This window comes from Gallinula chloropus, assembly GCF_964237585.1.
Source record: "Gallinula chloropus genome assembly, chromosome: Z".
In the NCBI taxonomy this organism is placed as follows: domain Eukaryota; kingdom Metazoa; phylum Chordata; class Aves; order Gruiformes; family Rallidae; genus Gallinula; species Gallinula chloropus.
Window position 1 is genome coordinate 54,877,743 of NC_140089.1, and position 23,737 is coordinate 54,901,479.

At 43.2% G+C, this 23,737-nt stretch overlaps 1 protein-coding gene across 1 annotated transcript; it reads left to right on the forward strand.

Moving 5' to 3' along the window:
• Nucleotides 1-286: 286 nt before the first annotated feature.
• Nucleotides 287-19,824, forward strand: PHAX (phosphorylated adaptor for RNA export; the record flags this gene model as incomplete). Its single annotated transcript, XM_084278262.1, has 5 exons — nt 287-391; nt 2,295-2,914; nt 9,441-9,561; nt 11,286-11,369; nt 18,857-19,824. 5 exons carry the CDS (start codon nt 287-289, stop codon nt 19,124-19,126), a joined length of 1,200 nt encoding a protein of 399 aa, XP_084134388.1. The 3' UTR covers nt 19,127-19,824.
• Between the last annotated feature and the right edge of the window lie 3,913 nt (nt 19,825-23,737).

Consider the following 23,737-nt stretch of genomic DNA (forward strand, 5'->3'; position numbering starts at 1 on the left):
AGCATCACCCACGGCCGCAGCTGCAACGAAAACATAAAGCGCCCGCGACGCCGCACGAAGGGCCACCGCTGAAGCACCGCCCACCTCTCCGCGCCCAAGATGGCGACAAGGGGTAACTGACTTCCCCCGCTTCCCCGTCCCTTCCCGCCCGCCGGCGTTCCCGACACGCACCGCGCCCTCCGTCATTGCCCTGCGCTCTCCCTATTCGTGGGAGGGGTCCGTAGCGCGCCGCGGCTGTGCCTACTCCTTCTAAGCGGTCGCTGCGCTCCCGCGTCCGGGCGGCGAGATGGCGTTGGAGGTGCGGAGCATGGACGGCGACGTGGAAGACGGCGAGCTGTCCGACTCGGACTCCGACATGCCCGGCGCTGGCTCTCCAGAGGACCCGCAGCAGGTGAGGAAAAGAAGGTCGCAGTCAGCGAGGGCCGGGCTGCGCTGGAGCCGCGCCGCTCATGGCGGCGGGCCGCGGAAGGCCCAGCCGGCAGAAAGCGGCGAAGGGACCGCGGGGGCCCTGTCGCTCCCCCCCACCCCCGCTGCCCGTGATGCCTCGCTTACGGCCAGAGGGAAGCGAGGCCCCTCCGCTGGACGGGCTCGCTGGAGGCCGAGGCCGGCCAAGCTGGGGAGGCTCTCGATGCCTGCGGGACGGGAGGCCGGTACATCCCGCCTGCTGGGTCAGGAGGCGCTCCCTTGGGAGCGACTGCTTGCCCTGTACCTTGGGCCCAGGAGCCGGCTTGTAATCTCGTGCAGCGTTCGTTTTGTTTGGGAACGCCGTGTGCTGTGGCGGAGCGGGAAGGGTTTTTGTTGCTACTGGGCACTGGATTTAGTGAGCGTAGGAGAGTAGTGGAGCCGCTGGTCGCCTCCAGAACAATAGAAGGGAGTCGTCTGGCGATTGCTGCTTTCCTTTGACTTTACATCTCTTTTGCATCCATGCGTTATGTCTTAGGTATTTCCAGGTGTCTCACATTGCTTTCACGTGTAGTTTGAGACATTTATGGTTGTGTGGGCAGGAATATACTTCAATCAGTGTGTGATGCTGTATGTGTAATGGTTTTTATTTTAGTTAGTTATTTGCAACATAGTTTGGGGTTATAGCACAAAATAAATGATTACAGAATTGGATTTTTTTTTTAAATTTATAGAGTTGTTAGTGTTTCTGCATTATGGCATGCATTTTAAATGGTTGTATTTCATAAAATGATAAAACAAATTGAAGGCTTCTGTTTTCTAACAAGAAGAAATGATGTCATAATGCTGGTGAAGCTCTAAAGAAATAATTGTTTCACCTGACACTGAAGGAAGAGGTCTTCTATGTAAAGATCACTGATACCATATAACTGAATGATAGGAAATCAATTAGAGAAAAGCTGGAATTGTGAGCACAGATGACATAACTGAAAGCTTCCAACAATTGAGAAAAAGAATTCTCGGTTATGTTGCCCATGAGGCTTTTGCAGCTTATGCAGATTTGAACAGGTGTGGTTTTCATATTTGAGTTTATCTGGCATATAGGGAAACAATATGTTTGCTTCTTGAAAATGTTTATAGCAGTGAGACCTTTTTGTAAAGTATGCTGAAACCTTCAAGTGTTTTGTGCTAAATAATAATAGGCCATAGTGAATCAGTGGTACTTTGTTGGTTTAAAGGAAGAAAACCTCGGTTCTATAAGGTAAAGCAGCTCCCAGCTGCTCAGCTGCGGTCCTGATTGAACCAGAATCACAATACACTGTTAGCTTTTCGAAGTGTGAGCAGTGTCCAAGTTTTGTGGGTTTGATTTTGGGATTTCTGGTGACGGGTTTTTTTTCTTCTTCTTTGAGTCCCTGGAAACACTACTGTGATTGCATATGGCTAGCATTCACCCCTTTGCAAATCCAGAGAGAATATTGGGTTTTACTATTTAAAAGAAAAACTTCTGGGAAGCAGCCACAGTGTCTTTAGGGGTTTTGTTTTTTCTTACAGCTGCTTTACAAGTTATGTCTTTGTTCAATTTTGGAATTTTAAGTAGCTTTTGCCAGTTTCATAATAATTTTTATTTCATTCAATGATTACATTAAGTAGTTTAGTGATTCCTGATATATGTGTTCCATAAAGCAGCCATACTGTCTTTCATGACAAGCATTCAAAATCCACAAGTTTTCCTCCTGTCAACAGCAGTCGAAAGGATGCTCATAGAGAACTGCCGAAACAGTCACATAAGTCAGAGTTAAGTTTACTAGCTAATCAGATCATTAGCATGACTTGATAGATATTTGAATTTACAAGAATAGTTACATTAACTGGCATTTACTTTTTTATTTCAGAAATCACATGATGGCAGTGGCTCAGGCAGACTGTTCCAGAGCAGCATTTCATCATGTGTGCCAAGTGTCCCTTACCGGACAACCAAAAGTGTGGATTCAAGTGAGGAAAGCTTTTCTGAATCTGATGATGACAGCTGTCTGTGGAAACGAAAGCGACAGAAATGTTTCAACTTTCCTCCTGCTAAGCCCGAGCCTTTTCAGTTTAGCCAGAGCCACCAAAACCAGACAGCTCTAGGTGGCAAGAAGGTCAACAACATTTGGGGTGTTGTGCTCCAGGAGCAGAATCAGGATGCAGTGGCTACTGAATTTGGGATTCTAGGCATGGATGGTAGTATTGATAGAAGCAGGCAGTCTGAGACGTACAATTATTTATTGGCTAAAAAGCTGATGAAGGAAGCTCAGCAAAAAGAAGCAGAGACTTTAGATAAAGAACTGGATGAATATATGCATGATGACAAGAAAACATTGCCAGCAGAAGAAGAAAAAGGGCAAGGTTTTCTCAAACGGAAGCGGCCTGTGAAAGATAGACTGGGTGAAAGACAAGAAATGAAATACAAGGGAAGGTATGAGATAACAGAAGAGGATTCAGAGGAAAAAGTGGCAGATGAAATTGCTTATCGGTGAGTTTGATAACAAGGTATCTTCACTTTCTTAGTTACTGATGAACTCTTGATGCAAGAGGGGAGGAAGCTCTCTTATTCCTGAATATATGGCATCATACCATATTACAAAAAGCATGAGTGCCTTGTGCCTGTTTCCAGAATCCTGGGATTAGGATGCAGTGTTAATGGCTGGTATCTCGTGGAAGCCTTCAGTAATACTGTCTAATTTTTGTTTTTCTTTTAAATTGACTAAAATAGTTTGCTATTTGAGAGCAATGACAATGAAAAATACTCTTTCTCATGATACAGATTTAGTAGTGGGATTTTTAGGAAATGAGTAAAGATGTCTGTTTGGAGTAGGACATCAATGAACACCTTCTGTGGTCATCATTAAAATCTGGCTAAGTTACAAATCTTTGAAACTGGATGTCTCTGGCTCTGTAGTGATGTGGAGAGCACAGCTTCTGAAATACACGTATTCTTTATGTAGAACATTATTGTCTGAAGAAAGCATTTGGCTGCTGTTCTAACTGAGGTCTATGCTCAAGATTAGGCATCAGCACTAAAATCAAGCCTTGCCTCTTTTCTGCATTAGGAAATTAAGCTAATTGAATTACCTGAGTTTTGTGGTAATTTATGGAAGTCAGTGTTTGGGTTACCAAGCTACACATGTATGCATATTTTTTCACCATGCAATTCTTTTCACATATTTATTATATGTTGAGCTGAGTCAGAAAACTTGGCTCCAAAAACCTGTTTTTTTTTATGAACCCATAATTTGCAGACAGGTTTCTTTCCTGAACCTCTTTGTTGCACTACTTGAACTGGCACTGGGAGCACTAAACTTGAGGAGTGAGGGAGGGACTGCGCTCACTCCTTGCTTAGATTGGCTTAAACTGCCACAATCATAGGATCATAGAATGGCATGGGTTGGAAGTGTCCCCAAGGATCATGGAGCTCCAGCCCCCCTGCCACGGGCAGAGCCACCAACCTCCAGGCCTGGATTTACATAGGCCCCATCCCAGCTGGCCTTGAAGACCTCCAGGGACAGGGCATCCACCATCTCTCTGGGCAGCCTGTTCCAGCACCTCACCACTCTCTGTCAACAACTTCCCCCATATATCTAATTTAAACCTTCCTTCCTTTAGCTTTAATCCATTCCCCCTTGTCTTGCCATTGTGTACCCTTTTAAAAAGTTGATTCCCCTCCTGTTTGTAAGCTCCCTTCAGGTACTGGAAGGCTGCAATGAGGTCCCCCTGCAGCCTTCTCTTCTCCAGGCTGAACAAGCCCAGCTCCCTCAGCCTCTCTTCATAGGGGAGGTGCTCCAGCCCTCTAATCATCTTTGTGTCCCTCCTCCGAACCCTCTCCAACAGTTCCACGTCTTTCCTGTACTGCGGGACCGAGATCTGGACACAGCACTCCAGATGGGGCCTCGCGAGTGCAGAGTAGAGAGGGACAATCACCTCCCTGTCCCTGCTGGCCACCCCTCTCCTGATGGAGCTCAGGATGCCATTGGCCTTTGAGCTGCCACAGCACACTGCTGGATCATGTTAAGTTTCTCATCCACCAGAACCCCCAGGTCCTTCTCAGCAGGGCTACTCTCGAGGAGCTCTTCTCCCAGTCTGTATCTATGTCTGGGATTCTTCTGACCCAAGTGCAAGACCTTACACTTGGCAGTGTTGAACCTCATTAGGTTCGCCCAGGCCCACCTTTCCAGCCTGTCAAGATCCCTTTGGATGGCTTCCTTTCCTTCTGTTGTGTCAACCACACCACTCAGCTTGGTGTCATCCGCAAACTTGCTGAGGGTGCACTCAATTCCATCATTGATGTCATTGATAAGGATGTTAAAGAGCACCGGTCCCAAGACAGACCCCTGGGGGACCCTGCTTGTCACCGGCCTCCACCTGGACACAGACCCATTGACCACCTCCCTTTGGCTACGGTCTGTCAACCAGTTTCTTATCCACTGGATGGTTCATCCATCAAATCCACATGTCTCCAATTTAGAGATAAGGATGTGGAGGGGCACTGTGTCAAAGGCCTTGCACAAGTCCAGGTAGATGACATTGGTTGCCTTCCCTTTATCTACCGATGCTGTCACTCCATCATAGAAGGTCACCACATTGGTGAGGCACGACCTTCCCTTGGTGAAACTGTGCTGGCTGTCCCAGATCATGCGCTCATCCTTCATGTGCTCCAACATGTCATCCAGAGGGATCTGTTCCATGATCTTCCCAGGCACAGAGGTGAGGCTCAGCGGCCTGTAATTCCCTGGGTCTTCCTTGCTCCCTTTCTTATAAATGGGCACAATGTGACCTTTTTTCCAGTCCCCAGGGACCTCTCCTGACAGCCACGACTTTTCAAATATGATGGAGAGCAGCTTGGCAACCACATCAGCCAGCTCCTTCAGCACCCTGGGATGCATCTCATCCGGCCCCACAGACTTGTAGACATTCAGTCTCATGAGGTGGTCTCGGACTTGCTCTGCCCTTACAGTGGGGGTGGATTTGCTCCCCTAGTTCCCACCTAGAGGTCCAGTGATGCAAGGTTCTGGGACTTGAGAATTATGAGAATCCTGGCTGCCAGAGAAGACTGAGGCAAAGCACTCCTTCAGTACCTCAGCCTTCTCCTCATCAGTTGCAGCCAATTCTCCTTACTCTTTTACTAAAGAGGGTATGCTTTCTTTGGCCTGTCACTTCTGGCCAATGTACCTGTAAAATCCCTTCTTGTTGTTTTTAACATCCCTTGCCAAGTTCAGTTCCATCTGCACCTTGGCTTTCCTGGTCCCAGCTCTGCAAGTCTGAACAGCATCCCTGTATTCTTTCCAGGCTACACACCCTTGTTTCCAGAGCTTGGACTTGCCTTTCTTTTCCCTCAGTTTGGCCAGCAGGTCCTTGCTTAGCCATGCTGGTTTCCTACCCACTTTCTTATTCAGAGGGACAGAGAGCCCTTGAGCTCTCAGAAAGGCATCCTTAAAGAGTAGCCAACTGTCCTCAACATTTCTGTCTCCAAGGACCACCTCCCAGGAGATTTTGGCCAACAAGTCCTTAAACAGCCTCAAGTTTGTTCTCCTAAAGTTCAGGATCCTGATCCCACTCTTCGCCAGGCCCACGTTCCTTGAGATCACAGACTCAACCAGGGCATGGTCACTGCAGCCCAGGCTTTCTCCAACCTTAACACCTTTAATGATCTCCCCCACATTGGTGAGCACCAGGTCCAGCAATGCATCACCTCTGGTCGTTCTGTCCAACACCTTAACCAGTAAGTTGTCATCTACAGACTCCAGGAGTCTCCTGGATCTTTCACAGCTCGCTATGTGGTATTCCCAGCAGCGATCCGAGTGGTCACAGTCCCCCATCAGGATGAGTGCCTGTGACCGTGATGCCTCCTGCAGCTGAAGGAGGAAAGCCTCATCGGTAGTCTCTCTTTGATCAGGTGGCCTGTAGTAGACCCCTATCACCAGCTGCTCTTTATTAGCCCCATCCCTAATCCTGACCCACAGGCGCTCAACCTGCTCCTGACCACTTCTCAGAGAGAGCTCCTCACAGTCTATCCACTTTTTAACATAGAGGGCAACTCTGCCACCCTTCCTACCTAGCCTGCACCTTCTATAAAGGGGGTATTCCAGTTCTGGGAATCATCCCCCCATGTTTCCGTGATTGCAACTAGAACATAATTTTCCAGTGACATCACGGTTTCCAATTCCTCCTGCTAATTACCCATGCTGCGTGCATTCGTGTAAAGACACTTCAGCTGGGCTTTCTGACTCTCAACCTTTTTTGAGGAGCATTCCCTCAAACCTCTGGGAGGAACTGGACGTTTTCCCCCACTGCCTCCTAGAGGGACACTAGAAGGTTCCCAAAGGGAACAGGAAGGGGGACTCTGTGGAGTCCCCAAAAGTTCCTATGGGACACTTTAGAGGTATTTCCCTACAGTCTTGCAGAATTTCAGCATCCCCAAGCCCTTCTCTATCTTGTTGAATTTTACCCTCTTCACCCTTCGAATCTAGTATAAAGCTAGAGGCTACTTGCTCTACCCCAGCAAGCCTCATTATATCTTCCTTACTAGCTAGTTTAAAGCCCCGTCAATGAGGCCTGCCAGCTCTTGAGCTAGGATTCTTGTCCCTCTTGGAAACAGGTGGCATCCATCCGCTGCTATCAGGCCAGGTGCTGAGTAAACAGCCCTGTGATTGAAAAACCCAAAGCTCATAAGGAGGCAGCACACTTGCCTACGGGTAGGGTCTGGCCTGCATATGGGGCCCTCTGTTCTCTTGAGAAGAGAATCCCCAACCAAAATCACCTTTCTGTCTTTCCTGGTGGAGGCAGTCTTGAGGTATGGAGTTGACTTCCTCACTCTTGGCCTTCTCTTAGGGGGATTGTCCCCCACCTTTCCATTTGCCTCCTCTTCAACTCTCAGCACCTCAAACCTATTGCGTAGGGGGACCTGGGGAATCAAGGTAGGCAGGGAAGAGGTTTTTCCATGGCGCCAAACTGGGACTATTTTCCAGCCCTCTCCATCTTCCTGGGCACCCACTTCTCCCTGTTCTGCCTGATAGGGCTGGGGGTCCATCATTTTTTTGGAAAATTTCCCTGGTGACCTTCCCTGTGGCACACCAGGGAGTTACTCCACCATTCAATCTCCCTCTCACACTCCTTAATGCTTCTCATTCTCTCCACCTCTTTGAGCTCTGCCCCCATGCTAAACAGATCTTCCATCTGCTCACACCTCACACAGGTGGAATTGTTACCACTGTCTGCTGGCAGGTGCAGGCTCAGGCACTCCCTGCAGCCAGAGACTTCCACAGGATCACTCCTGGGCAGACCCTCAGTCTGGGTCCATTAAGAACAATCCTTTTTTCAGGCACAGAAGGAAATAAAATGTTGCTTAGTAGGGGACATGAGTTACTGATGGTTAACCTGCATATGATCTGGGTTTATTGATCATTGTTGGTTTCTCACATGTGGTACTTAGTATTACCAGACACTGAAATACACTGATTAGCTATTAATGCTATTACCAGTTCTTGGAAGTGTCTCATTTATGAATTTGAAAACTTTGAGTGTGTCTTGTAATAAACTTCTCTTTGTTTTATAGAGCTTCATCAAAATAGGGTAGCACCTCAGTGATGCTGAAGTGCATCAGTAAGGTTGATTGTGATTATACACTTCACAGCACTGTTTAATCTATCTGTGTCTGGATTCATAACCTTTTGTGGTGCTGGCCAGCACAATGAACTGAAATGGAAGACTCTTTCTGACCATTTTGTGCCTTTTCTGGTCCTTTACCTTGTTCAATTCCTGTTGCAGGGCACAGCTTTAAACGCACTCAAGAGAATTGTGCAGGGCCAAAATGAACACTAGGTGGGGGTCGTTTAAGCTGCCACTGCTGTTAAGGGGAGGTCGGTTTTACCAGCCCTGGTGGTCTCTGCATCTTTGAGAAACATTTCCATCTTTTTTCAATAATGCACAGTTTAGAACTCAATTCTATAAATACTTTAAGAAATCATCTACATTCTAGTCCCTTATTCTTTGAACTCAGTGAGGTTAAACATGAAGTGGAAAGTTAAGCAGGATGAGTAATCCTTTTTATGGACAATTGTCTTTAAAATGTGAGTTTTAACACTCAGTTTCACGTAACTTTAGTTATACAACTGAAGCAGTTGAAGCCAATGTGGTTGTTCACGTCTGTGCTCAGACACCTCTGATTATACAGTCACTGTAATGTATGTAACTCTATAGCATCGTAATGCCACTTGAAGCAATTAGGTTAGATGGTGGCCTTCAGGAAATTGTGGCAATGATAGTGGTCTGTTGGTTCCCAAAGTGTAAAACCATGGATAGTGCTTAATGAGCAGCGTTGTCATTAAAAAGACATTTAATGTATGAGCCCTTGCTCTGGATAAATGGTATTGATTTGTGGACTTAGAATATTTTCCAGTATGAATGCATACTTTGTCACTAAGCCTCCCTTACCTGCAGACCACCAGTGAAAAACTTCTGTGCAAGTACATTGTTGCTAATGAAAGAAGAGACTTCAATTCAGTAATGCTGCATTTTTTTCTTGTTTTCATTTTGCAGGTTATAGATTAGTCAACACTGGTCTCTCTTTTTTTTTTTTTTATTATGTAAGTTTGTCAGAACAGCATGTGATACAGGGGACTTTAACACTTAACTGTTCAGCTATAGAAGATGATCTGTTTTTCTCTTAAGTGCACAACAGATTTTTATGCTGTAATTTTTGGATATTTATATACATCTTTGCAGTTCCTTACTTGGTTCAATCTTTTGTGCATCAGTAGAAGAAAAATAACACCTTTTCATTGAACCATTTTAAAACTGCATGCTTAAAATACTATCCCTCAGAGGTTGGTCTTTTGAAATCTGATTCAAGAATACATTGAAACTTACTTAAATGTATAGACTATTTACTTTTGGCACAGTTCTGTGTCCCACAGAATGAGGTACTGTGGAAGTTCTGTGTCAATTTTGCTCAAGAGATTACACTGACAATAAATGTGCCTTTTTATCCCCTCTCCTTCTCTTAGGCTTTGTGAGCCAAAGAAAGATTTGATTTCCCGAGTAGTGAAAATAATTGGGAAAAGAAAAGCTATTGAACTGCTTATGGAAACAGCTGAAGTGGAACAAAATGGTGGACTGTTCATAGTGGTAAGAAAAAATGTGATATTGCAGGTTTTCAGGACACACAGACCTCCCCACTTTCTATACTTGAATATTTGCATAGCACTGTTGTACAGCTTTCAGGTGGGACAGTTGCCCCCAGTTTTATGGGCTTCCCTCTTAATGCAACTCACTTACAAATACCACTGTAACCTTCCAGTGGGATTTGAGTAAACAATGAGGTAAATGAGCCTGAAAATTCTCCAGCTCTTTTTAGGGAGATAGTACACTACTTGCAGTGATAGTACTGTGCCTGTTGTTCCTCCTCCTCTAGGGATCTTTCCCTTACAGGCTTTAAGACTGAAGGATTCTGAAACTTCAATAAAAGCTTGTAAAGTTATGATACAGGTGAAGCCTCTGGGCACATTGCTTCATTAGGTCAGGTGGATAATTGACAGCATTGACCTATCTGTGGGCTAATCAGCACACCATCAGAAGTCAACAGGCTCATTTCTAATGTCACATTTGAAGAGTAACTTTCAAAAAGGAATCTGTTCGCTTTATTAGACAGCCATTGGCTTGTGTATCAGTAAAGCAAAGCTGAGTACTGTTTTCTGTTTCGAGTCACAGTAAAAATCCAATTCTTAATGATTAGGATGCTAATTTTCAGTGTGCTTTTGTTTTTCCTAAATAATGAGCCTCCACAAAAGTTAAGAAAAATGGGAGGGAACTGTCAAGTACTTTCAGACACTTTTTTGTAATTTACATCTGTTAAGTTCCATCATTGGAGGCAGAGAGGAAGAAAAAAAAATCACCTCACCACATAACAAAAAGCCACAACTTTCCAGCTAGCAGTGTGTTTCAGCAGCAGTACATTGTCTTGAAAGATTAAAAGTACTAATTACAAAATGTTTACCAAGGAGATGAAAGGACACAGCTCCTGGTGGTACAGTTTCCTTTGGTTGCAGATCAGAGTACAACGTTGGAAAGGCAGATTGTATTATTTTTCTTGGTTGGGATTTTGTGCCATAGGATTATAAAAGTACATGGCATCTGTTTCAAGAACTTACATAAAAATTAACGTGCTCTGCTCTTAGAAATTCTGGATTGTATTTCACACTGTTGTTTAGCAGAAATTCTTACTACAGTATCAGAGCACTGGATTAACGGTTCAACTTTATTCTGAATGGTAATTGAATAATATTACCATAATTAGTGTGTATAATTTGCAGAGGTTTCAAAGCTGACTTATGCTTCAGTATGGCACACGGCATCGTTGTTACACTAAAAACCATTCAAGATCAGAATTAGTATGTTGTGGAGAGAAACTTTGAAGTATACATTGTGTTTCACATGCTTTAGGCAGAAACACAAAATCCTACAGATCTGCAGATAAGTTGCAGAATTGTTGAACATAATTAAAAACATCTGCTATCTATGTAATTTTCTGAAATTAACTTCTGGCATTTTACTGGCCTTACATGTTAGGAAAGTTAGTTTATGGTTGAAAGGTTTGGTGTTATGTTCTAAAGCAATTTTTTTGCAATCTCATAGTTTATCTGTCCAATTGTAGCAAGCTGGTGGTTGACTTTGTTCTGACTAGTTCAATTGCAAATAACATAGCTGGAGTTGGTTTTATGTAATACGTAACACAGCAGAACTTAGTTGTTTTTAACTCTGTCTCAATACAAACCGTTGTCTTAAATGCTATTTTTTATATCAACACTCATGAATTAAGCTTGATGTTACTAATTTACTCTTTCTCTATTAAGAATGGCACTAGGAGAAGAACACCAGGAGGTGTTTATTTAAACCTGCTGAAGAACACACCGAGCATTAAAGAAGAACAAATCAAGGTAAAGTTGTCGAGAGTGCAAATGATTGTTCAAAGTCAACTTTGCTGGGTTTTTTACTGCTAGAAATGCTAGAAGTTATTAAAGATTCAATCATAACAAGTTTAACTCTATACTCCAGAGAAATGAGCTTTTCTCATCTAATACATAAGAAAGAAGGCAGCGCAAAAGCCTGACAAATTTCTATTTGCACTGGGCAGAGCAAACACCTTTTATGTGTTGCCAGTCAAGAAAAACTGTTGATGATGATGCTATGAAGTCTAAAGAGAGAAACATTGGGTTTTCCTTAATTTGTATATACTTTACAGCAGTGTTATCTGCAGTTGCCTTTCTCCCTTTGGGGCTCCGTGTCACTGTGCATGAATTCAATAGCGTTCTATTAATAGAATATTTTTGTCTTATTAAGTCCAACTGTAACACCAAGCAGTAGTTCCCATTAAGTCAGATGCTGGTCTGAATTGCTTACTGGCCTCAACTTTGGTGCTCGCTTAGATTAGTGTTGTCAGTTTGTAAATATTACTGCCTTTTGAGTAGGAAACAGATTGAGATGGTATTTTCTTCATTCATTTAAACCAGTTTGGGGGTGAGGGGTGGTATGGTATGTGGGTATTTGTCACTTGACTAAATTTTTCTTTAAAAAAAAAGACTCATTAATTTTGCTTGTAGGTGACTACAGCTCACTGGAAAACATCCTGGCATCTTGTATTAGGAAATGAGAAGCAAATCAGCATAAACTTAGATTATTTTTTTTCTTTGGGTTTTTGGTTGGGTTTTGGGTGGGGGGATATGTTAAAAAACCCCACAACTTTCATAACTTGAATTTGCAAGCTCGATCGCTTTACACATTACAAGAGAAAACAAACTTTGCTCTTTTACCCCTCTTCCAGTAAGAAAGCTCTTCTACCCTTCTTTCATACTATCGTAGTTGCATGTCTCATTCTGCTCGTGCTGATATTGGCAATTGTTTATTTAGGCATCACTTCTCACTCAAACTTATTGATCATAGAATCATAGAATTGTAGGGGTTGGAAGAGATCTCGAGAGATCATCGGGTCCAACCCCCCTGACAAAGCAGCTCCCTAGGACATATCACCATGATAGGTGTCCAGGTGGCTCTTGAATATCTCCAGAGAAGGAGACTCCACCACCTCCCTGGGCAGCCTGTCCCAGGGCTGTCACCCTCACTGTGAAGAAGTTCTTCCGCGTGTTGGTGCGGAATTTCCTGTGCTCCAACTTGCAGCCATTGCCCCTTGTCCTGTCCCCATAGACCACTGAAAAAGGGCTGGCTGATTTCCCCTGCATCCCCTGCTTAAGGTAATTATAGACTTTCATTAGGTCCCCCCTTAGTCTTATCTTCTCAAGGCTAAACAGTCCCACCTTACTCAGCCTTTCCTCATAGGGGAGATGCTCCAGGCCCTTAATCATCTTTGTAGCCCTTCTCTGGACTCTCTCCAGGAGATCCCTGTCTTTTTTATACCAAGGAGCCCAGAACTGGACACAATACTCTAGGTGGGGCCTGACCAGGGCAGAGTAGAGGGGGAGGATCACCTCCTTTGACCTAATGGCTACACTCCTCCTGATGCACCACCCCAGGCTCCCATTGGCTCTCTTAGCCACCAGGACACACTGCTGGCTCATGGCCAACCTGTCATCAACCAGGACCCACAGGTCCTTCTCCACTGAGCTCTTCTCCATCAGGTCATCCCCCAGCCTGTACTGATACAAGTGGTTATTCCTTCCCAGGTGCAAGACTCTACACTTGCTTTTGTTGAATCTCATCTGGTTTCTCCCTGCCCAGCTCTCCAGCCTGTCCAGGTCTCGCTGGATGGCAGCACAGTGTTCCTGCATGTCAGCCACTCCTCCCAGCTTTGTATCATCAGGTACTTGCTGAGGGTGGATGCTATTCCCTCATCAAGGTCATCAATGAAGATATTAAACAGGACTGGACCCAACACTGAGCCCTGGGGAACACTGCTAGTCACAGGCCTCCAGTCAGATTCTGCTCCACGAATCACAACCCTCTGGGCTCGGTCTGACAGCCAATTCTCAACCCACCTCACTGCCCACTCATCTATCCCATGCTCTCTCAGCTTTGAGATCAGGATGTCATGGGAGACAGTATCATAGGCCTTGCTGAAGTCCAGGTAGATGACATCCACTGCTCTCCCTCCATCTACCCAGCCTGTTATGAGATCATAGAAGGTTATGAGATTTGTCAAGCACGATTTCCCCTTGGTGAGTCCATGCTGACTACTCCTCATGACCTTCTTCTCTTCAAATTGCTTGGAGATGGCATCCAGAACAAGCTGTTCCATCACCTTTCCAGGGACAGAAGTGAGGCTGACTGGCCTATAGTTACTAGGTTCCACCTTCTTGCCCTTCTTAAAGACCAGGGTGACACTGGCTATCCTCCAGTCTTCAGGCACTTCTGTTCTCCAAGACCTGTTGAAGATGATAGAGAGCGGCTCAGCAATCACCTCCGCCAGCTCCCTCAGCACACGTGGATGAAACCCATCAGGGCCCATGGGTTTGTGTGCATTAATCCCTTTGAGCCGCTCCTGGACCTTCCAGCTTGATTTCCAAGAGGGTTTTAGCCTTCCTAGTCACATCCCTACAGGCCCTGACCACATTCCTGTATTCTCCCCTGGTGCTCAGACCCTATTTCCACAATTCATAGACCTTCTGCTTCTCTTTGAGTTTACTCAATAGCTCCCTGCTCATCCACGCAGGTGCTCTGCCTCTCTTTCCCGATTTCCTGCTCAAACGGATGCATCGTTCCTGGGCTTGGAAGAAGCGCTGTTTGAATGCTACCCAGCTCTCACAGGCTCCCTTACCTTCAAACAGCACAGCCCATGGGATCGCCCCTATTAAGTAGGGGAGGAGATCAAAGTTAGCTCTTCCAAAATTCAGGGTAGCTGTCATACTTTTTGGCTTGCTTCTTCCACCCAGGATCTTGAACTCAACTATTTCATGGTCGCTTTGTCCTAAGCTGCCCCCCAACCTTCACTTCCCTAACGAGCCCGTCCTTGTTAGTGAAAACAAGGTCCAGCACCCGCCCTCCCCTTGTAGGCTCCTGCACCATCTGCAGCAGGAAATTGTCTTCAACACACCGCAGAAATTGTCTGGACTACATATGACTGGCCCTGTTGCTTGCCCAGCAAATACCTGGATAGTTGAAGTCCCCCATCAGGATCAGTGCCCGGGATCTTGAGGCTGTTTCTAACTGCTTATAGAATGCATTATCAACCTGCTCCTCTTGATCAGGGGGCCTATAGCACACTCCCACGACAATGTCACACATACCAGTTTGCCCCTTGATTTTAACCCACAAGCACTCGATGGATGGTTCGTCCTTCCCCAGGTGGAGGTCAATACATTCTGGGTGCTCTCTCACATAAAGAGCAACTCCTCCACCTCGCCTCCCTAGCCTGTCTTTCCTAAAAAGCACACAGCCATCCATGACAGCGTGCCGGTCGTCCAGGCTGTCCCACCACGTCTCTGTGATTGCAATGAGATCGTGGCCCTGCGACCGCACAAAGATCTCTAATTCTTCTTGTTTGTTCCCCATGCTACGTGCATTTGTATAAAGGCACTTTAGGGGGGCAGCAGATGCAGGTATCCTCAACAGGTCACAGGGAGATTTCCGACAGGGGATGAGCAATGGTGAATCCACTGAGGAGTACTCAGGGCAATCCACAGAATTTTCCCTACTCTCACATGGAAAAATGTCCCTGAGTCTGCCATTTTGCTGTTGGTATTTACCTTTTTCCACCATCAACTCCCGTTGTGACTCCCGAAGCACTTGCCTAACCCATCAGCCTTCTTAATATGGTGGGAGGCAACACTTGTCATCCAAACCTGTAGGAAAAATATGAGTAATCCTGTCATGGAGGTTGTCAGAACTCTTGATTTGCGTATCCTTAGCATTTGACTTTCTGGTTTGGGCAGAAGAAAAGCTGTATGCTATTTATCTATTCTGAAAAACAAGCAGGAAAAGAAAGTTAAGCAGTAGCATTTCTCTCTGCTACATTGGATTCTCCTCCTTGAAATACCAGGTAACAGTCATTTTTTGCAGTAAAGATGATGTTAATGGTGCTCACAAATATTTGATGGTAAGGAGCATGAAACCCAGAGTCAAATTTCAATTGTGGAGGAAGGTGCTGCGACGAGAGGGAAGGATGCAGCCAGCCAATATGGCTGATAAAGCAAGCTTCAACTTTATTGCGAGCACACACTTCCTTTTATACTATTCCGACCACGTGTTATACTTGTCATATTATAATTGGCTCTTAACTAAAGGTTACATTTACGTACTCCACCCATCTTGTAGGCTGGGAATCATGTCTCTTTCTCAGTCCCAGGAACACTGAATCCTTATCACACCTCCTGCTCCCACATCTTGTGGCCATGATGTATGATACACAAGAACATGCTGACCAATTGTTGACCCTTCTGTTCTCACCAAGATGGTGTGGGGCCTAATCTTACTAAACTACACAGGTGACTGCTTGTACAACTGCTCCATAGGTTCATGGCCTTGCTTCTCAAGCCATTCTGCAACAATTCCCCCTTTTTGTACAAGCAGCACCTGGTTAGTTGCCTTTTCAATTCCTCTTATAATACATCTATTTGCTGTGCATACTATTATAATTACAACTATAATGATTAAAAGCCAACAATAATATACAGCTTAAGCAACAAAGCCTTACTACAATAGCAATAAGTAACAGTATGAATCTCTTTGTGGATGGACTGGGAATGGTCATTCATGCCCTCAAAATCTTCACAACCGTGGCCCTGTAGGAGCAACAAAAAATCAATAGCAGCTCTGTTTTGCAAAGTAGCATGTCTCACACTATCTACATCAGTAAAGCAGACTGTTAAGAGCAAGAGATGTAGCATTAGTTTGTTTACTCAGCCAACAGCCTAAGTTTGTTAGTTTCTTTAACGCAGCAGCAGCTGCTACCCCAGGGGCTAATACTGATTTGCCAGAGTCAAAGTTTTGTGGACTCAACTCGGATCAATATGATCAAGTGAGCTCCTTCATTGCAACACACACAAAGCTTATATAGGTTTCTGTATCAGTATATGAGTTACATTACATTGCTATTGGTTAGATGCTCTGTTCATGTGTCTCATTATTGCTAATAATTGGTTGAGGCTACACCGTCACTTTGTTCCTCTTTAAGGCAGTTGTTAACATTCTTGCAGTTTATCTCATGGGGCTTCTGACAAGCTCCTGTTCTCAGACATCTATGCTCCTGTTCTCAGACATCTGTTCTCCTGTTGACATGTCTCTGTTAGCTTCCCCAGGTCTCATTATGTGGGGGTGAGAAATAAATCTGGATGGGCCAAAAACACCATTCCTCTCAAACTGCATTACTACAATTCCCCCTTCTTGTTTATGGACTAGCCAGATTTTTGTGAAGAGCATTATCCATCCTGCCAGGGAAATACTGTGACATACACGGCAAAAATAATACTAAGGTAAAAATAACTGACAAAAACATAAGCCCTTGTTTAAATGAAACTAAAAACCATCCCATAAACAGAAAGCCATACTGTAAGACGTGCCAAGCTAAAAACTGCTAATTGGCTACACATACTACTCACTAAAGTGATTAATTAGTAATTATAACGAGATTTGAGAAGCATATCTTATAGCTAATCGTTGTTAGTTTATCTTCGATGTCTAAAAGTTATCTGCACACCTGCTGTGTTTTAGTCATCTTATTATGGCTGGTTAACATGTTCACTTACTTCCACATACCTTCCTACAACTCCTTGGTTTGAGGCAGTGTGTACCTCTGTATTCAAGGTCACTATGTTTGAGAATGTTAATTACCAAATACCTGTCAGCATGAGTAATTTTCCTGTTTTATGGGAATTCAAGGATCTTGTCTTCTGTGAGGAGAGCTAGGCCGCCCGCAGGCCCACTGTCCTCCTTGCCAATTTTTTCCTTTTTAGTATCTGTGTTACAGAAACTGCTTTTTGAGGTCTCTGCAAGGGCCCTTTGCAGAAAGCTCGATAAACATGACAGTAAATGTAAGACAAGTACCATAATTACCAAATCCAATAATCCAAATTTGACCATTGACAATATCCATCCTGAAATTCCCCAGTCATGAAACCAGCTGTAACTGCTTTGATACCCGTGCTGTAGCATTTGTTTGCCTATCAGGAGTGTCAAAAGTGCAGATAACATCAGCCTCACGTTTTCCTGAAGGCACTGATCGCAATCTGTGACATTAGGCTGTGCAGAAATCACTATTTCCCTAATTTCCATTTAGCACAAACACATGCATTTTTCAAAGACTGTCAGATCATTCAAAATATCCCACAGCAAAGTTCATAGTCCACTGTGGCTGCACGTGGAACACTTGACTTCAGTTATTGGGATCAGGATCTCGTTCTGGTTCATGCAAGCTTGAGTTCTTCTGGATCTATGGCTTTATCCACTTCTCTTCCATATCTGTAATGACACAGGCAGATCTCCTTCCCAAGTTTCACAGAATGACAGAATTAGTACCTGTAACTTCGTTCTTAATAGCACATGACATTGACTTTTCTTTCTCTTTTTCCCCTCTTTTTTTTTCTATTTTTTCTTTTTTTTTTTCCTCTCAAACATTCTTTCAAACGTACTGCATATTTCACCATTGGAGGTACCAAATGTGACAGACATAAACAGTTCAAAACGTAAAGACCTTTGTGAGAGTTTGATTCATACGTTCTACCATGGCTTTGCCTGTAGGCAAATGTGGTGCCCCTGTAACATAGGCAGTGTTCATGCTATATATTCTGAGCTGTTGTCCAGTTTGATTTCACGGGGTATTCAAGTGCTGCTAAAGCAGAGCACACTTACTGGATTCTCCCGTTTGTGCAGTAGCTCACACTGCCAAAAAACACGGTAATCTCTAATCCCTTGCACTGGTAACTCATGAATCAAACTTTCAATGTCCAAGTTTGTTGGGTTCTTTTTTTTTCCATAATCAAATTCTTATCCATGTAATGATAAAAGATTAGATCAGGATGTGGTTTTCATACTACATAAGCCTGGTACATAATCAGTGAATTTTTATGCCTTGTGGAAGCAAGACTCAGTAATACCTTTCAAAAAAAAAACCAGTCTCTTAAAATTTTTGCATGGTCCACAAACTTGTGGAAGGCTTTCTACGCCCCATAGTCAGTTGCTCCTGTATTTTTTCCTCAAGTTATCACAGAATCTTTAGCTGTATTTTCTCTACAGGTCCCTTCATATGGCAGCATGACCTTCTTCTGGTCTATGAGATCGATGAGAAATTATGTAATAAAATTATTTATGGGGCACTTTCCTGAAGTGTAGTTATTCCTCATACTTCTAATATTAATAATGTCTATGTTAAATTCTATTAAATGGTATTTGTAACTTTAAAAATCTGTTGCTTTGTTTTCATTGGAAAACATCAGCAAAAGAGATGTGCCAAACTTTTCTTTTTTTATTTTCTTTCAAGGAAATATTCTATCTGGAAAACCAAAAGGAGTATGAAAACAAAAAAGCTGCTAAGAAAAGAAGATTACAAGTTCTAGGGAAGAAGATGAAAAAAGCCATTAAAGGGCTTAACCTGCAAGAATATGATGATGCATCTCGTGAGACTTTCGCTAGCGATACAAATGAGGCTCTGGCTTCCCTAGATGATTTACAGGAAGGGCATCATGAAGCAAAGATGGAACCCGAAGATGTTATTGAAATCGATAATCCTCATGATTTGGAAATCTTCTAGTTAAATGTTCCTGATGACAAAGAGTAAATGAGCCCTTTGTTGTAATCCCATGGCTTTTTGTTTCTGTAAACTGCAGAAACCTGGGAAATATTTGTTGCCGAAGAACATGACATAATTCTTAGCTAAGTTTAACAGCATGAAAGATGTTAATTGCCCTATTACTTGTTTGCTGAATCCTCAAAACCTGTTAAGATTTTTCTAGATAACAGCTCTTCATTGCCACGTTTGTTCCTTAAGAACCTTTTTAGCCATGTGTTAAGTTTAGAAATTAAGGCTACTTTTTAACCAAATTCATCATATTCCAGAAGCTAACAGAGTCATCAAGTGAGCAATGCTGCTCGTCACAGTTAAGAAAAAAACCAGTATTGTCTTAATATAAAAGATTGTGTTTTCTTAATATGGCAGTGTGTTGACAAGAATCACAGTGTTAATGTAAGACCTGTAAAATCTGATTGGTTTCTGAAATAACTTTAATGGTCAATGACCTCTGAATAACAACATTGTAAATAAGGGCTGTTGAGCAACCAAAATTTTAGATTTCTGCAGCAGTTCTTTCTCTGCTTTGTATTATAGTGGCTTGAGCTTCCTACCTGTTCTGTCTAGACTTTTTCCATATATTGACACAAGACTTGCTTACATCTTTTTTGTTTGAAAATAAATGTAACCATGCTGAGTAATTAGTTCTTAATAGATTTGTGTTTCCCTCAGGGGTCTGCAGGCTCTACATGCAAGTATAAGCCCTTTACCTTGCAGTTCTTGTTTCCATGCTTTTTGTGTGTGCTGTAGGATAAAGTAATGTGCAGCTTACAGAAGTTCTGAAGTTTTTCCGTGCTGACTCTTAGGAAGATAATAGTATGGAAAAGGTGGGGTTTTACATTTTTTTTCTTTTTACTTGATGAAGAAGATTCTTGTGTGGTTTGTAAGTTCGGTCAAAGACAACTTTTATGTTAAATACTGTTTTTAATGGAACTGAAGAACATGTGTGACACTGGTATGTATGATGTTTAAAATATTTTATCACTGATAAGCTGTGCTTTCTGTGACTAGACACTATTTTCCAGGATAATATACTTCTGAAATACTAACAAATTCACTTTCAAACTCAACTGCAAACTTCTGCACATGATTTTTTTCACCTTGGATTTCAGAAGTAAAGCATATCATTTAAACACATAATGAAATTACAACATTGATGGATTCAGTACTGTCAAGAGTTGTTATTTAAAGGACTACAATATTTAGAAAAAGAGCTCTTAACCTTCTTCAAAGCATAGAGCACATTCCATTATATATTTTGCTAAATTTAAGCGTTTGACTTTTCTGCATTTTTGTTGTTGTTAAGAAGTTACACATCAGAGGCAAAACATGCTGTTGCTGATAGTAGTTGCTCTTCCTGAAATAACAAAAGGGTTTGATTTGTTCATTTCCTAACAAATCTGATGGTCAGAGTACTAAACATAACTTGTCTAAGGCATAGAGAATTTCATACGACTTAATTATTTTGTGACTGTACTGTTTGAATGTAGTTTGGGGATCTGCTTGTGAGTGTCTTAATTTTCTGAATAGAATCAGTTAATTTAATTTTTTTTATTGTACGTAACTTGTTGCTAAACTGTATTTTTTAAATGTTAGGGGGGGTTAATGTTGATTTCCCTGATAAGGAGTACTATAACAATGTGTAAAGTCTTCTTTAACGAAAGGAAGATGATGCAGAGTGCCTGTTGCTTCCAGTGTCTGACTAATGATCTTTGCTTATTCTTTTCTCTTTTCCTCTTTTCTATTTTCTTTGGTTCTCAGAGTCCTTTCTGAAGGACGCCTCTTCAAAACACTGAGCAACTAGTCTTCATTCCTGTTACACTGGTGATTTTTTTTCTTGTCCTTTGGTACCAAAAGATTGCATTAAGGAACACTGGCTTTTGTGTAGCACTAGTGGCTGCAGGCAAGCCTTGGTTTGTTACTGGAATCTCAGGGCTGATCCTCAGCAGCTTGACACAGCGCCCTGCCCTTCTTTGGGGTGCATCTGTCTGTGCTGATGTATGGTGGTGTCAGACCAGCAATGACTGCTGCATTGTGAGTGTCTGTGTCACAGAGTTTTCGGGCTTACGTCAGCAAGCCTTAGGTTGATCGTGGCTAGAGCTGGAGCTGAGGAGCCCCAGGTCTTTGGAGTCTGGTGCTGCAGTCACCACAGGGAAGTGACACAGATGTGCAAGGGTGAGAAAGAACAGGCTGTGATGTTCCTGCCTGTTGGTACAGATCTGGCTCTTTTCTCCGTATCTGACCAAAGTTGCTTGGACATGAAACAGAGTGAGCAGTGGTCATTCTCTTCTTTACCAAATAGCTTTTCGCTCCTTCCTGTTACATTTTCTTCCCCCCAAACTACTGCAGGAGTGGGAAGGATGGGTAAGGCTAGAGACTTTTTTCTCTTGATTCCCGCATATCCGTCTGTCATGAGCTGGTATGTGCAGAGGAAGCAGCTCTGGTGCTTGTTGACTATGGCTGAGCATGATTGTCTGGGCTGTGTCTTGCCTGGAAACAGACATGCACAACTTTTTAGATTTTTGTAGCTAGTGCTTTCCAGACAGAAATGTAAATAGAAGGGTTGGAGTTTGTGTTCTTAAGTTTCTCAGGTGAGTAGATGTGACAGGCATCATCTACTTCAAATGTGGACTGTGTACTGCTGTGACAGGTATCTTTCTCCACCTCTTAAGCTATAGCAGCACAGTAAGCCATCTCTGTCATGCCTGAAGTGGACAGAGAAAATGAGGGAAATGCAATCTGTTTTGAAAACACAAAGCTGCTTTGTGTTTTTTCTCCCTTCTATCACAAATTCAAATAAGAAAACTGTGCTTTTTGACAGCACAGGAAAAATTAATGCTTCGTTTTTGTAGGGGTTTGTGAAAGCACGACTTTAATTACAGTTACAGATACCTTTCCAAGGTCTTCTTATGGATGATCTCATTAAGATGTTTTTATGTCCTGCAGGCTTGTTAACTGCTATTTGCCAAAATTCTCAAGCAAGCATGGAATGACGTAGTGCTTACTGTGATGCCTTGGAAAGAAGATACGAAGAATAATTTGAATTTCAAAGTAGTGATAGTGAGATCAGAAAGTGGTGGTGTAATGTAGGCAGCTTAATGGTCCCATAGTCCCCAAGGTGCAGCTGAAGCAATTCATTGATTGAATCTAGTTCCAGATGTCAAGCCAGACAGCAATGTTCTGCTGTTCTCTCTGTATCATCATCATGTTGTTAGCAAGACATTTTTACTGTTTAAAATATGTCTAAATGTTTTATTATGTTTATTTTGATTGTAATTTAAAAATACTTGATTCCTTTGTTAGGAGAAATGGATAGGGGGATGTAGTTGTCATATGCAGGGTTATTCATTCTAAAGATAGGTTTGTTAATGACTCTGGTTTCTGAAAGATCTACAAGGAGCCAAAGGAGGAGAGGAAGTGGAAAAGTGAACCAAAAGGAAGTGACTACACTATGACAATCACTTAAAAGAAGATAAACTCATTGTATTTTGTCAAAGTAAAGGTATGGAGTACTAGTCTGTAATAAAATTAAAGTTTTTCAAATGATATTTTCTTTTTCAATCTGTTGTAAACCTTTGTTACTTACCCCTTAACTTACAGCATCCTTTGCTGCTGCAGTTTTTGACACAGAAGAGTCTACCAGAGACTCTTTTTAAAACCTCAGTCTATTGCAATGTATGGAACAGAGTTGTATTTGTGGCTCCAGTGAATGTGGGGTTACTTGGTACCCCACTCCTGTTCATAGTTCTTACTGGTCAGCAGCACATCAAAGATACTAGTTTGTGAAGTACGGTGGTACTTCAGGGATTCTGGTAATACCCCATCTTACAAACTTTGCATCAGATTTTAAGGGAATCAAGAACCTGTCAAGGGTGATGACTGCTCCAACAACTCTGAGTCTGTCTTGTACTGAGGACCCCAGAGCTGGATGCAGTACTCCAGGTGGTATCTCACCAGAGCAGAGGGGCAGAATCACCTCCCTCGACCTGCTGGACAAGCTTATCTTGATGCAGCTGAGGGTACAGTACTTCCTGTACTTCCAGTGTGTGTGGTTGGCTCATGTTAAACTTTTAATTGACAGCCCAAATCAATCCATTCTCCACCCAGTCTATAGTTGTGCATGGCACTGCTCCAACAAGGAGGTCCTGCTCTCCATGCATTTGGCCGTATTGAACTTCATGAGGTTTGCTTAGGTCTACCTCAGAAAGCTGTCAGGGTCCATCTAGATAGTACCCCTTCCCTCCTGTGTGTTGACCACATCACACAGCTTGGTGTCATCAGCAAACTTGCACTCATCTCCAAGAAGGATGTTAAACAGTGCTTGTCCCAATAGTGACCCGTGCAAAATGCCAGTTACCACTGGTCTCCATCTGGATGCTGAGCTATTGACTGCAACTCTTGGAGTGCAGCCATCTAGGCAACTCTATATCCATCAACTGGCCCATCCATTGAGTCTGTATCTCTCCAGTGACAAGGATGTCATGTGTGACAGTGTTACAAGCTGTCTCTATGCACGAATGCTCTAGCCCTGTCATAGAAAGACCACAGGCATAACTTGCCCTTCGGGAGACTGTC